Source organism: Eurosta solidaginis, chromosome 3 (assembly GCF_040869045.1).
Source record: "Eurosta solidaginis isolate ZX-2024a chromosome 3, ASM4086904v1, whole genome shotgun sequence".
Lineage (NCBI taxonomy): Eukaryota > Metazoa > Arthropoda > Insecta > Diptera > Tephritidae > Eurosta > Eurosta solidaginis.
In genome coordinates, this window is record NC_090321.1 from 31,297,811 (window position 1) to 31,312,984 (window position 15,174).

General features: G+C 39.0%; 1 protein-coding gene across 1 annotated transcript in view; it reads right to left on the reverse strand.

The window, feature by feature from the left end:
- Positions 1 to 14,121: 14,121 nt before the first annotated feature.
- LOC137243525 (alpha-tocopherol transfer protein) overlaps positions 14,122 to 15,174 on the reverse strand; it is a 96,583-nt gene continuing 95,530 nt past the window's right edge. The window contains exon 5 of the mRNA XM_067771324.1: positions 14,122 to 14,246. Within this exon, the coding sequence (XP_067627425.1) occupies positions 14,208 to 14,246 (39 nt within the window). The 3' untranslated portion in view covers positions 14,122 to 14,207. The remainder of the gene's footprint in view (positions 14,247 to 15,174) is intronic.

The following is a 15,174-nucleotide window of genomic DNA, read 5'->3' on the forward strand; positions in this document are numbered from 1 at the left end:
GCTTTTTTTTAATTGGAAAATGCTGGGTTTGAATTGAATAAAATGGACCTGTACTTTCTAGCTACGCGAAAAGCAAAAGCGCGTTTAAGCATAGGAAAGTGCTCCTGTTTTAAATCTGTCTATTCAATATGCCATTCACGATCGAGGAAGCAGCACGGTAAGGTATACTACGTCCTTTCAACGCTACTTAGGCCCGGTTTTTCAGTACAAGTTTAACTCAGTTTTCAGTTAAACTACGCTTAAACTTATTCTGCAGTTTTTTAGTCTACTTTAACTGAAGTTTAAGCTGAGCTTAAGCGGTCAATGTGGGAGGGTTAAACTCTAGTTAACCTATCAGTTATTTGCGTTCGTTCGAAATGGCGTCGAAAATACCCAACAAGCATTAGGGCTTGAATAACAATATAGATCCTATTGATAACTAAGCATACTTCTAAAATCTCAAGAGTTGTTTCGAACCAGTTTCTAAACTCGAGAATCATACCGTAATCAGCAAAAGAGGGAATTTTTTATAAAGCCAAAAATGCTATCACTTAAGTTGAAAAAATTTAATTAACAACTTATAGTTCTCCAAATGGACTCAAATATAAGATTCCATACTACAGTATTTTCAGGAAAATAAAATGAAATATATATAATATATATAAAAAACACGTGTCACACAATTGAGGCCAATGGACTCCTAAACTACTGAACCGATTTTGAATTTGTTTTGCACCCCGTGTGTAGTTTGATCTAACTTGAAATATAGGATAGGTGACTGGGTGACTAGGGTCTCGAGATATAGGCCAAAACGTGGACCCGGGTACCCTAGAGTGTGTTTATAGAATATGGATATCAAATGAAAGCTGTTGATGAATGCTTTAGTAGAGGGTAATTTTCATACCCCTGGGTGACTAGGGTCTCGAGATATAGGCCAAAACGTGAACCCGGGTACCCCTAGAGTGTGTTTATAGAATATGGATATCAAATGAAAGCTGTTGATGAGTGCTTTAGTAGAGGGTAATTTTCATACCCATGGGTGACTCGGGTCTCGAGATATAGGCCAAAACGTGGACCTGGGTACCCTAGGATGTGTGTATAGCATATGGATATCAAATGAAAATGGTGCTTTAGTAGAGGGTAATTTTCATACCCCTGGGTGACTAGGGTTTCGAGCTATAGGCCAAAAAGTGGACCCAGGTACCCCTAGAATTTGTTTAAGCTGAGCCTAAGCGGTCGATGTGGGAGGGTTAAACTCTAGTTAACCTATCAGTTATTTGCGTTCGTTCGAAATGGCGTCGAAAATACCCAACAAGCGTTAGGGCTTGAATAACAATAGAGATCATATTGATAACTAAGCATACTTCTAAAATCTCAAGAGTTGTTTCGAACCAGTTTCTAAACTCGAGAATCATACCGTAATCAGCAAAAGAGGGCATTTTTTATAAAGCCAAAAATGCTATCACTTAAGATGAAAAAACTTAATTAACAACTTGTAGTTATCCAAATGGACTCAAATATAAGATTCCATACTACAGGATTTTTAGGAAAATAAAATGGAATATATATAATATTGTAACGAATTTTACTTGCAATTCCTCTTACTTGCAATCCTCTGCTAAGTTCGAATCACTAAACTGTTGAATAAATAACTCCAATATTGAATGATGGAAAAATGGCCTTTATTAAGTACTTCACAATAACACTCAAACTGTGCAACGAATAGCTTAATAACCAAACTGATATCTTAAAGGAAACTGACTTTCAAAATAATAGTGCTATTGCTCGCTAGATATTGTCTTACTCGTAACTGCTTGACAATTCAAATCAAACTGAATTACTTCTTACTCGCTGGCGCCGCTTTTATAGTTTACGCTGCATACTTCTAGGCTCTTCGATTTCCAGAAGTTACTAGTTGTTTCGGCTACAAAATCGCCAGCCACAACTACGTGCACAAATTATTGCTCTCTCTTGTGACAACTCAGATAAGGTATATGCATGTGTTTGTAGTTTACAGTCTCCCGCACACACATAAGCGTATAAGTAAATTCATCGGTGTGTGACATCTCATCTTTCGCTGCCTTGTATGTAAATGTTGCTCGTCGGAATGTGTACATATGTGTAGACGCAATTATTGATTCGTTTATGTAGATACATAATGATTGAATTATTGATGTGCATTCACGTCACTGCTTAGATCGGCTTAGAGCTGGCAGCACTCCTTAGTTTTGCTAATATTCGTAACACTGCCCTCCACCTAAGTCTGATCGTCCCGATCAGACAAATCTCTCGATCTAAACGCTGCTAATCTCTCCAAATGAACCACTTTCATTTTGGTTCGTGGTTTGGTAGTGGTTTGTATGCGGTACACTACATCGTTGATCCGTTTTACAACTTTGTATGGGCCTTCCCAGTTACACTGCAATTTCGGGGACAAACCTTTTTTTCGTTGTGGGTTGTATAGCAGCACCAAATCTCCTTCCTGAAACCCTTCCGAATTAATTGCTTTATCGTACCTCGCTTTCATCTTGTCACTCATAATCTTTGCTCGTTGCCTTACCAGATCGTGTATCTCTCTCAGCTCTTCTTCTAAGACATCAGTGGATTTCTTGACATTCCTCTCCGCATCGGCATCTATCCCATACTTCAAATCAGCTGGCAGTCGAAGGTCATTGCCAAAAATTACCTTTGCGGGAGTTTGGCCCGTTGTGTCATGTACTGCCGATCGGTAGGCCATCAAGAATAATGATATGTGTGTATCCCAGTCCTTATGGTACTTGTCGACTACTTTCCTTAAATGCTCCTCCAATGTTCTATTGAAACGTTCCACCATACCATCGGACTGAGGATGCAATGCAGTTGTCCGTGTTTTTCGAATGCCCAACTTCTTGCACAGTTCTTGGAACACAGCTGATTCAAAATTCCTGCCTTGGTCAGAATGTAACTCCATTGGTACACCATACCTTGCAACCCATTCGTTTTTAACCACTTCTGCTACTGTTTCTGCTTCTTGGTTTGGGATTGTGTATACCTCTGGCCATTTACTGAAATAATCCATAACCACCAGTACGTATTTGTTTCCGCGGTTGCTAGTAGGAAATGGACCTGCGACATCCATGGCGATCCTTTCAAATGGTGCACCTGAAATATACTGCTTCATCTGGCCACGACTTCGGGTTTTGGGCCCTTTCGCTCTGTTGCATACCTCGCAATTGGCAATCCACTCGGTGACCGACTGACGGCAACCAACCCAATAGAATCTCTGCTTAATTTTCTCGAGTGTCTTCGTGATTCCAAGATGGCCTCCACTTGGACCATTGTGCAACTCGCTGAGCACGTCAGGAATCCTCTTTCTGGGAACAACTATAAGTTTCTTCTTGCACTGACCATCCTCACTCTCCCATACTCGATGCAAGCAACCGGATATCAATTCCAAACTGTTCCACTGTGCCCAATATGACTTCGCAATGGGACTCTCTGCTGACATATCCTCTCTGCTTGGTCTTTCGTTTCGTTCGAGCCCTTGCATAACATGTGACAGATCTGTATCTTCTAGCTGACACTTTCTTAGTTGTTCCTTGTCCCATTCATCCGTACACGTTATAGTCATTAGCCGGACATCTATAATGTCTTCTTTAGCCTCGGCCTTTGAACAGTGCTTGCATTCCAAACTACATGGCCTTCGTGACATTGCATCGGCATTTCCATGGGTACTACCTTTTCGATGCTCAATGGAAAAGTCATAGCTTTGAAGTCGCTCGATCCACCGTGCCAATTGTCCTTCCGGATTACGGAACTGCAGAAGCCATTTCAATGCTGCGTGATCTGTCCTGACATGGAATCGCTGGCCGTAGAGGTATTTGTGAAAATGTTTAATGCACTCTACCAATGCCAACAGCTCTCTCCGCGTAACACAGTAGTTCCTCTCTGGTTTCCCAATCGAACGGCTGTAATATGCAACTACCTTCTCCTGTCCATCGACCAGTTGTGATAAAACGCCTCCTATAGCATATCCACTTGCATCTGTATCTAGAATAAATGTTGCTCCTGGAATCGGATATGCTAACATTGGGGCAGTGCACAAACGCTCCTTCAATGTTTGGAAAGCCACTTCTTGCTCCTTCTTCCATTCAAAAGCTTTGTTTTTTCTTGTAAGCTCATGGAGGCTATGGGCTACGCTGGAAAAATTTGGTACAAATCGGCGGTAATATGTGCACAGCCCAAGAAAACTTCTTAATTCATGTAGATTCTGTGGTCTTGGCCAATCCTGTACAGCCTCTATTTTTTCGTTCGCAGTGCAGATGCCCTCTGTCGTTACCTTGTGACCCAAATAATTGACTTCCTTTTTAAACAGCGCACACTTTTTGGGACTTAACTTCAGACCAGCGCCAGCTATTCTCTGGAAAACTTCCTCCAAGTTCTTAAGATGTTCATCAAAGTTCTTGCCCAATACGATGATGTCGTCCAGGTACACCAAGCATGTTTTCCAATGTAGTCCTTTCAGTACCTGGTCCATGAGTCTCTCAAAAGTAGCTGGTGCATTACAAAGTCCAAAAGGCATCACTGTAAATTGCCAAAGACCATCACCGACACTGAAGGCTGTTTTCTCTTTATCTTCCTCCTTCACCTCCACTTGCCAGTAGCCGCTTTTCAAGTCCAGCGTGGAAAACCATTTCGTACCAGATAGCGAGTCCAGAGTGTCGTCAATTCTTGGCAATGGGTAGCTATCCTTTTTCGTTACGTCATTCAACTTCCGGTAGTCCACGCAAAACCTCATTTTTCCATCCTTTTTTTTTACAAGTACTACCGGTGAGCTCCATGGACTAGCTGATGGTTCGATGACGCCGCTGTCGTTCATTTCTTGAATGATTTGACTCACAACTTCCCGCTTCGCCAGTGGAACACTACGTGGAGCTTGACGGATCGGTCTCGCATCTCCAGTGTCAATTTGATGTTTCACAACGTTGGTGCGGCCTGGTTTAGAATCATCCTGGTCAAATATGTTCGCGTACTTTAGGAGCAGTTGTTTTGCCTTACTCTGATATGCTTCCTCTAGTCCCTGCATCCATGCCGTGATGTCATTTGAAAGATCAGTATTACTAGCTGAAACGTGTTCCTGGAGCTGTTCACAGTTAATAACCACTTCAGCCTCTTGGCATCTTCCCAAAATAGCTCCTTTAGTCAGTTTGAGTGGTGACTTGAACTCATTGAGTACTCTTACCGGAATACGTCCATCTTGTTTTGTCATAGCCAGGGTTTTTCCTACAAGTATGTTTAGTGCTGATTTGTTTGCTGCTTCGACAACCCACAATTTGTTTGTCCCACAATCTCCATCAACCTTTGCCCAGATGACTGCTTCGGATTTTGGTGGTATTTGCTGACTCTCTTCCACCAGCACTCGTTTACTGCTGTAGCCTCTCTCGTAGCCGAAATTAAGTGGTACATCCATGTTTTTATATCGCATCGTCTTGCTTTGCATGTCGATCTTGATGCCCTGGTCGATTAAGAAGTCCACTCCAATTATGATTTCATCAACAATTTCTGCCACTATAAAATTGTGTACTACCATGACGTTCCCAATTGCGACTTCACATTCTACTTCTCCAATTACCTGGGTGTCCTCTCCCGTGGCTGTACGTAATCTTGCTCCAAGCAATGGTCTTATCTTTTTGTTGACTAAATCCGCTCGAATGATGGAATGAGATGCACCCGTATCTACAGTCAATAACCGTTCCTTTCCGTCCACATGTCCTCCAACAGTAAGGTTGCTCGATCTTCTTCCAATCTGCGAGATAGAGATTATGGGGCATTCAATTGCGGGAGCCAGCTGTCGCCCCTTGCGGCTGACTCGATTTAGTTTAACGATTGAGTGGTCTTGGATATTTGCTCATCACCTTCTGCTCTGCGTTTACGACCACCCACATTGTTGGAGCTATTGGGGCCGCTGCTGCATTGTCGTGCAATATGACCTGGGTTGCCGCACTTGAAACATTTAATAACTCCGGCATTTTTCTGTTGTGATCCCTTCAGTGCTTCCAAAATAGTGTCTACCCAATCTGGTCTTTCCACTTCTACACGATGAGCTTTGTATGCTGGTTTACTTAATAGTGAGGCCGTTTCCTGAGTCAATGCATGTGATACCGTTTCAGAAAATGTCAGCTTTGGGTTTGCGTATGTAGCTCGCTTCGTTTCCACGTCCCGTATGCCATTTATGAAACTCTGGATTTTTACCCTTTCAGTGTATTCCACGGGTGCGTCCGCATTTGCAAGATGAGCCAATCTTTCAATATCTGAAGCAAACTCCTGCAATGTTTCATTTGCTTTTTGGTAGCGGTTTTGCAACTCAATTTGGAATATCTGTTTCCTATGCTCGCTTCCGTAACGTCTCTCTAAAGCGCTCATCAATGTTTCGTAGTGGTTCCGCTCGTACTCTGGGATGGTCTGTAAGATTTCCGCGGCAGGCCCTTTCAGTGCCACGAACAGAGCTGCAACTTTATCTTCAGCATTCCATTGGTTCACTGCTGCGGTCTTCTCAAACTGTAGCTTAAAGACCTGAAAAGGAACAGAACCGTCAAAGGATGGTGTCTTTACCTTTGGATTACTCGCTGAAACAGCTGGGCGGTTTAGTTGTAACTGCTCCATACGACCTTTTAACGCTTCTATTTCGGCATCAATTTTGTCCTCGAGTTGTAAAATTTTTGCATCCTGCTCTTCCAGTTTCACAAAGAGCTACGCTGATACCTGTTCCGAAATTTGTGCCGACATTTCAGATATACGTGCCTCTTGCGCTTCCAGTTGAGATGCCAAATATGTCTTCTGTTCTTCCAATTGTGTCTCCATCTTGGATGTAATCTGTGTCGACATTTCTGACATTCGCGTTTCTTGTGCTTCAATCTTCGATGTTATTCGTGTCTCTTGGGATTCCATCTGTGATGACATATACGTTTTCTGTTCTTCCAATTGTGATGACATGTTGGTAGATATTTGTGATGACATTTCGGACATTTGTGCCGATATTGCAACCAATATCATGTTCAGGTCTGTGTTCGCCATTGTCTGCGGTGTTTCATTTTTCTCTTCAATTTTTGTTGTTGTCTCGTCCTCATCAGGATAAAAAACATACTCGTCCACATCAATTCCTTCTGCTTCCATTGCCTCTCGTAGCCGTGCCTGAAGTTCGAGTTTAACGCCGCTTGTATTCATCCCACGGGCTTCCAACTCCTTCTTTAGTTGCTGGATCTTCAATTCACTGAACTTTGCCATGTCCTTGTTGTCCTCTGGAATTTATTCAACAATTCCTCTTCTGACACCAATTGTAACGAATTTTACTTGCAATTCCTCTTACTTGCAATCCTCTGCTAAGTTCGAATCACTAAACTGTTGAATAAATAACTCCAATATTGAATGATGGAAAAATGGCCTTTATTAAGTACTTCACAATAACACTCAAACTGTGCAACGAATAGCTTAATAACCAAACTGATATCTTAAAGGAAACTGACTTTCAAAATAATAGTGCTATTGCTCGCTAGATATTGTCTTACTCGTAACTGCTTGACAATTCAAATCAAACTGAATTACTTCTTACTCGCTGGCGCCGCTTTTATAGTTTACGCTGCATACTTCTAGGCTCTTCGATTTCCAGAAGTTACTAGTTGTTTCGGCTACAAAATCGCCAGCCACAACTACGTGCACAAATTATTGCTCTCTCTTGTGACAACTCAGATAAGGTATATGCATGTGTTTGTAGTTTACAGTCTCCCGCACACACATAAGCGTATAAGTAAATTCATCGGTGTGTGACATCTCATCTTTCGCTGCCTTGTATGTAAATGTTGCTCGTCGGAATGTGTACATATGTGTAGACGCAATTATTGATTCGTTTATGTAGATACATAATGATTGAATTATTGATGTGCATTCACGTCACTGCTTAGATCGGCTTAGAGCTGGCAGCACTCCTTAGTTTTGCTAATATTCGTAACAATATATATAAAAAACACGTGTCACACAATTGAGGCCAATGGACTCCTAAACTACTGGACCGATTTTGAATTTGTTTTGCACCCCGTGTGTAGTTTGATCTAACTTGAAATATAGGATAGGTGACTGGGTGATTAGGGTATCGAGATATATGTAGGCCAAAACGTGGACCCGGGTACCCCTAGAGTGTGTTTATAGAATATGGATATCAAATGAAATCTGTTGATGAGTGCTTTAGTAGAGGGTAATTTTCATACCCCTGGGTGACTAGGGTCTCGAGATATAGGCCAAAACGTGGACCCGGGTACCCCTAGAATGTGTTTATAGAATGTGGATATCAAATGAAAGCTGTTGATGAGTGCTTTATTAGAGGGTAATTTTCATACCCCTGGCTGACTAGGGTCTCGAGATATATGCCAAAACGTAGACCCGGGTCCCCTAGAATGTGTTTAAAGAATATGGATATCAAATGAAAGCTGTGGATGGGTGCTTTAGTACAGAGTAATATATTATCCAGAGACGGACTGGGACTGGGATTAGAACTAGGACTGGAACTGAGACTCGGAGTGGGACTGGGACTGGAATAAAATACATACCACCTTCTGGGACAGGCAATAAGGGATGCAGAAGAATGAGAAGAAATTGAGAGAAGAGAAAAGAGAGAAGGAGATTGAGAAAGCGATAGAATAAGACGAAGATGGAGATAGACGAAGCGAAAAAGACGGAGGGAGGAGTGAATAAAAGGATTAGGAAAATGTGAAGAGGGGAGAGGGAAGAATCAGACGGAAAAAGCTTATTAAAATGTATGCAGATTGACCAAATTTAGGGCAGGACAACGTCTGCCGGGTCTTCTCGTATAATTTAAACAATAAATGTGAGGCGCGATAACCTTCGAAGGGATTTTAGGCCGAGCTTCTCTTCCAATTTCGTCGTGCGTCTTTTAATTTGTCCTACAAATTGGCAAATTATATATTAATTGAAAAACTTTTTAATTTATTTTTATTAATTACGCTTCATTTCTCACAATAAACAGCTGTTGGTTTTGGTGGTACCTCCTTGGAGATTTTTTTTAACTCCACCTCAGCACGACATGCAATGTAGGATATCAACTGGAGAAATGTGATGAATATTCATTTGAGAAATTTACATTTCTCAAAATCTTTCGAAATTAGGATAATAATTGGGCAATATTAATGACGTTGGAGATCAACTCGGAAACCTTTAATTTTACAAAATTTCTTAAAGATTGGATAGTGATTGGAGAATGAAATTGGATATCAACTCGAGAACTTTCTTGTTTAAGAATAATTAAATAATGAATTTGGATATCACTTCCGGAACTAGATATATATTTCGCTGGAGAATTTCTTTCCATGCCAACAAAAGCTGGAGACATTGGTGCTTTATCGGTAACCGTATCGGTAACCTTTTAACAGCTGATTCGACCAACCTTATGAGAATCACTGCAATCGATTATTGGTGCCGCTAAGGTCGTAACCGTATCGTAGCCCTCCAATTGGGTTTTGGTTTACCGTCGTAACGATAAACAGCTGATTACGTTAGGGATACGGATACAGCGATACGACATACGGCGCCAATGACTCCGGCTAAAATCCTGCTGTTGCCGTATCTTCAGATTATCTAAATAATAAAAAAACCAATGTTGCTGCATAAAAAATCATACTCCAGAGGCCGCCTTAAAATGTGACTGAAAAACTGCTCAGTAGTTTAACTGGGGTTTAAATTTGACTAGAGTTTAAGCTAACTTATTTAGTTTAAGCTTAGCTTAACCAACTACTGAAAAACCGGGCCTTAGTTGAAAGAACCGCTTTCAATAGCCCAATATAGGCAATCATGCTAGTAAGAAGATCCTATCTAAGCAATCGGTGTCTCATATAGCAAACGTCGAGTGGCACGCGTACCATCAAAATTCATTTGGAGTAGCACCGGAAGCAATGGTCGGTCCTGAATTGTTAAATTTGTGATATTCATTCATTAAAGAAATGTTACACGTATGATACTTTCTTAGTCGGATACTTAGGCCGAATTGTTTCAATCTTTACAGTCCGAAATACAGAAGAAACGTTCAGTAAACTTAATCACGTCATGATACGGACATAAAGTGGCTAAAAAAACGAGCCTGACGCCTAAGGAAGCGCTTGAAGTAGGTTTCGAAACTTTTCTATATCAAGTCGAATAGAATAATTGCGTCTATGGCGATGCAACAGTCCGCAGAAACAATAGAAATCTCTTTAAAATTTCGAAAGTGGTGCGCCACGCAATACGCAGTCCAGGTTGGTCGAAAATGATTTAATCTGCATATACACGACTATTGCCACCTTAGACGATAGTAACACCTCTCGGAGGACCAAGGAGCTCTGTTTGTTTTAGAAAACACTTTCTTTCTTCATTTAAAAATTGTGAGCAGCTTGCGTCGAGCAAACTGCTGAAAATCAAAAATTGATGTAAGGCGCGATAACCTCCGAAGAGATTTTAGGCCGAGCTTTTCCAATTTGCGTCGTGCTCTTTTTTAATTTTTCCTACAAATTGGCGGGACGGGACCTACTTGTTGTATGCCGACTCCGAACGGCATCTGCAAGGCAGATGAGTTTTCACTGAGCGCTTTTCATGGCAGAAATACACTCGGAGTGCTTGCCAAACACTGCCCCCGCTTAGAAAAATTTTGCTACACAAAATTAATCGCACTTTCTATACGTTAATAACTGTGCCCTCACATGACAAAGGACTGAGGAGGAACCTATAAAAAACCTGCAATAACCAACAGCCTTAAACCACAAAAAAATACCCATTGGACTATTAAATCTCCCAAGGGAATTGTTTATTGCCCTATACATATTGTACAACAAACACTGAAAACAAAAATCCCAAATGTTTGAGAAAAACATTGATTCTCAGTTTGATATTCAACATTATTTATCATTTGAAACAAAATATTTTCTCGGATTTTTCTCAAACGTCGATCTTCAACTTGAGAATAATTTGAGACATACTTGAAGTGTTTTCTCTCAAATGTTTGAGAAAACATTAATTCACAGTTTGATATTCAGCATTATTAATCATTTGAAGCTAAATATTCTCTCAATTTTTTCTCAAACGTTGTTCTGCAACTTGAGAATGGTTTGAGATATACTTGCATTTCGTTCCATTCTGGTTGAAAACCATCAATATCATGGAATATTTTCGTTAATAATAATGTGAATACTTTTTGCGCCAATGTGTCTAAATTTTAAAGTACATAACTGTTTATGAAACCCAAAAATAAAATAATACATAGTACAACGTGCTTATTTTACATCAATGCTATAGATAGTGTCGTCAATAGTGCCGTTGATCTCTAATTTGCATACTTTAGCTGGAAATATAGACACGCGATTTTAGCGAGTGAAGTTGAACATAAAGTGAAAAAATAAGGAACTATTTATACATTTTAATAATATTAACTGATATTGTACTACATTATGCATAAATCTAAACGAGTTAAAAGTGAAGTGAGGCAAATAATAAACTTGCTTGCCTAAAGTGGCACAACAGTGGATTCCATTTCGTTCCTCTTTATTCTCGTTTGAGAAAAAGTTGAGAATCCAAAAATTTTCAATTTGAAAATAAAAGAAAAATTCCATATTAAAAATGTGCCTTTTAGCTTGAGAATGCTATCAAGCATTTGAAAACTAACGTTTGAAATGTGAGAAATGGACTGATTCTCAAATGTATCTCAAACTGAGAATTGACAAAAATGTTTATTGGGGTTTATGTTCAATGCCGGTTGATTTGTAGTATGCACATATGTATGTATATGTGCACTGGATGAAAGCTTTCAATGAACTTTTGATGCCAATTCAAAAAGCTTAGAGTGGGAACAGTTAAACATAATGAAATGTGCTACCGGATCACTGGAAATTGCTCCGCACATAATTAGAAAAATTGTACAATATTTATGAGAAATGTGGTTTTCCACCACTATCTTTTCTTTATCTCACTCGATTAGTATTCCACGTGCGCTGTGGGTCGTAGACAAAAACCTGTTGAATTTTGTAAACTGTCGGAATTTTTTTATACCCAGCACGTATTGTACACAAGGGTATTAAAACTGTGATTGGATAACGGTAGAGATCGATATATACTTCTTTATATCAAAATTATGAGCATAGAAAAAAAATGTTGGCTGAGCTAGGTCCGTCTATCTACACGACCGTCCGTTAACAGGATAACTTGAACAAATATTGATATATCTTTACGAAGTTTCGACCCGGAATAGATTGGTATTGGGAAATGAGGGTAATCGTATGATAAGCACGCCCACTTTTACGACATTAAAAATCTCGATATGTGAGTTGACTTTATGACAAGCCACAGAAATTTGGAAAAAATTTTGGAAAATGAGCATTGCACTGTGCAAATGTAGATTAAAAAATTTGAATGTTTTCGAAGCCATAAATCAAAAGCCGTTGAATATAACGTATTGAAATTTGACCTGGAAGTTCTGTTTTTACCGGTTTGACCGCAAGCCCACATGATTCAGCCCACATAGCCACAGTATTCCAGTATCTCTGCAAAACTCCTCCGACTCCTAAACCAACCAGAGCCCTTTCGATGTCTAGGAAGGCAACCAGAGCAAACTCCTTGTGTTCTAAGGACCCTCTATTTCAATCGTATAAAAAGCCAGTTTCGTTGATTTGTTTTTACAATAGGTATGCTGCGAAACTGACAGTAGTCCCCGAGGAATCCTTTGGTAAGAACATAGTTTATATGACCGAACTGTTTATTACTGCTTACGGAAAACGATATTTGCAAATGTTCGAGTAGTATGTTGCGACTTTAATATCATTTAGGGATTTTAACATTTCTCTTAAATTGTATCCTTAATATATATATATGAGACCACACGCTGGGTATATAGTATTCGGTTTCGCCCTCCTTGCTTGTTTTTGTTTTTTTTTTTTTTTTTGTTTTGGGGATGTTTTGAGAACCAGAAAGATGTCTCGTAGAAATTAAGAATAAATGAAATCCCGGCTAGTAATGGGAACTTGTGAGATAAGAATATAATTTGTATCCAGCAAAAGTTTTTCACAAAGCAAGATCTTAAACTACGACACGGGAAATAATCGATTATCTATTATAAGAAGTGAATGAAGCTTCGAATAATTTCGAAACGCAGCCGAAAATTCAACATGCATGTTTTGGGGAGTGTTATCGGAGTTGATCCTTTGCGGGATATAGACCAGGTATGTAGGTTCCGGTAAGTAGCACCATTAAGGTACTAGCCCGAACATCTCGGGAGCGATTTTATATGACGACGTTGAACCTTCTAGATCGGCAAACTACAAAAAGAATTTCAGCCGTATCCTACTTAGTTAAAACTACAGAAACTATTTCAAAAATATGTTCTTATATTTGAGCTAACAGCGTTTTAAAAAATAAAACCCCGCGGCCTAGCGGATCACTAGAGAGTTAAAATATAATCTATAAAAATATCTGCCGGCAAATTTCATTGCGAACAAATATGGTAACCCCCAGCGGGTTAGGGGGCTTAGAATATACCCGCGGTAGGTATGCTTGTCGTAAGAGGCGACTAAAATACCAAATTGATTCAAGAGGTTGTGTAGAGCACCCTCTCAAGGGGTTGCCAGCGCAATAAATAGCTTCTTCAACCCAATTGTCAACCTCACCTATCCTCACGATCCGTGGCGAATCCTGTTTCATTAACAGCCGAGGCTCTGGCGACCACAAGTTCCTCATGGAACTAGGGGGTGGGAAGGAGGGCCTTGAAGGTTTAATGTGGTCATATAAATCGTACCTTAATGGTGCTTTGTTACCGGAACGTACCGGATATATATCTGGCAAAGGACCATTAACATCGATAACACTCCCCAAAGCCTTCGGAGAGTGTCTTTATCGTTAGTACAACAACAACAACAGCAAATATGGTACGTTCGTTGTGCAAATAATGGAAAAGATCACAGAGTACGAAAATGAAATGAGTCGCCTTTAAGTATGCAACAATTTCATATATTCTAGCAGTCTATATATGCGACCCGGAAATATTTGCACTAGTATGTTGGTTTCATTATCTTTATTTCGATACAGCGCAACAAATCTAGTTGAATGAACGCCCATTTACCGCACAAAATGTAATTAAAATTTTTATATACATATTTTTCAATTTTTTTTTTGTTTTATTTTTATTTATAGGTTATTATTAAATTGAAATTTTTCTTTGACAATACTTATGAACTTAATAAATTCCATATATTGAAGGAAGATTTCTGAAAGTAAATAATATATAAATTTCGAATTAAAGTTGGTAAGGGAAATGAAGGGAATGTAGAAATTGATTAAAAAATTTTGAAAAGAATAATTTTTCGTATAAAATATGTGTAGAAAATAATGAAGAGGTACACTAAAGGGTAAACCAAAAAAAAAAAACAAATAAGTTTAAGTATATAAGCAAATTAACTTAAATTCTATTACGTGTGTGTATGCGTGTGTATTATTAGGAAAATATTCAAGAAACTCTGTGCATATTAAAATTAAAACGCATAATAATACTTAATAAGTGTTGAAAAATAAGCGATGAGAAGATATAAAGCATGTGTGCATATATAATGAAATATTTTTATTTTAACATGAATATTAAGTAAATTTTTTTTAATGTAATACTTACATAACTGAACCGTAACTGAAGGGCAAGTAACTATACGAAACACTAATTTGACATTAACTTAAAAGAGACTATTTTTGGTGGGAAGTGTTCGGTTTTTGGGTATACTAAGCAGTTCTTGTTTTCAGTGCAGTAAACCATTTTAATCATTTATTACGATTTTAATTTTTTTTTGTTGACCTACAAACGTCGTTGCTTTCGCTTTTATGGCCTTTTTAATAATTACTGATTAAGATAATTTTTATTGGTGTGATAAATTATATTATAAATAGTACGTAAACTATAAACTTTGTTGTTGCATACACTTTACAGATAATATGTTAACATAGTCAAACCGCCTTATTCCCAGGCAATTTCACATCTTAATACATAGATATACATATGTATGTGACCTCGAATCATGAAAGGGACCTATTGTGCGAAAATACCGTTCTTCACATTTTGAGTGATTCGTATAGAAAATTTTACGCTCTTTCCAATGGAACAAACCACAGTTTTCTCTTTTTCTTAGTTTTTTCACAAATCGCATTTAA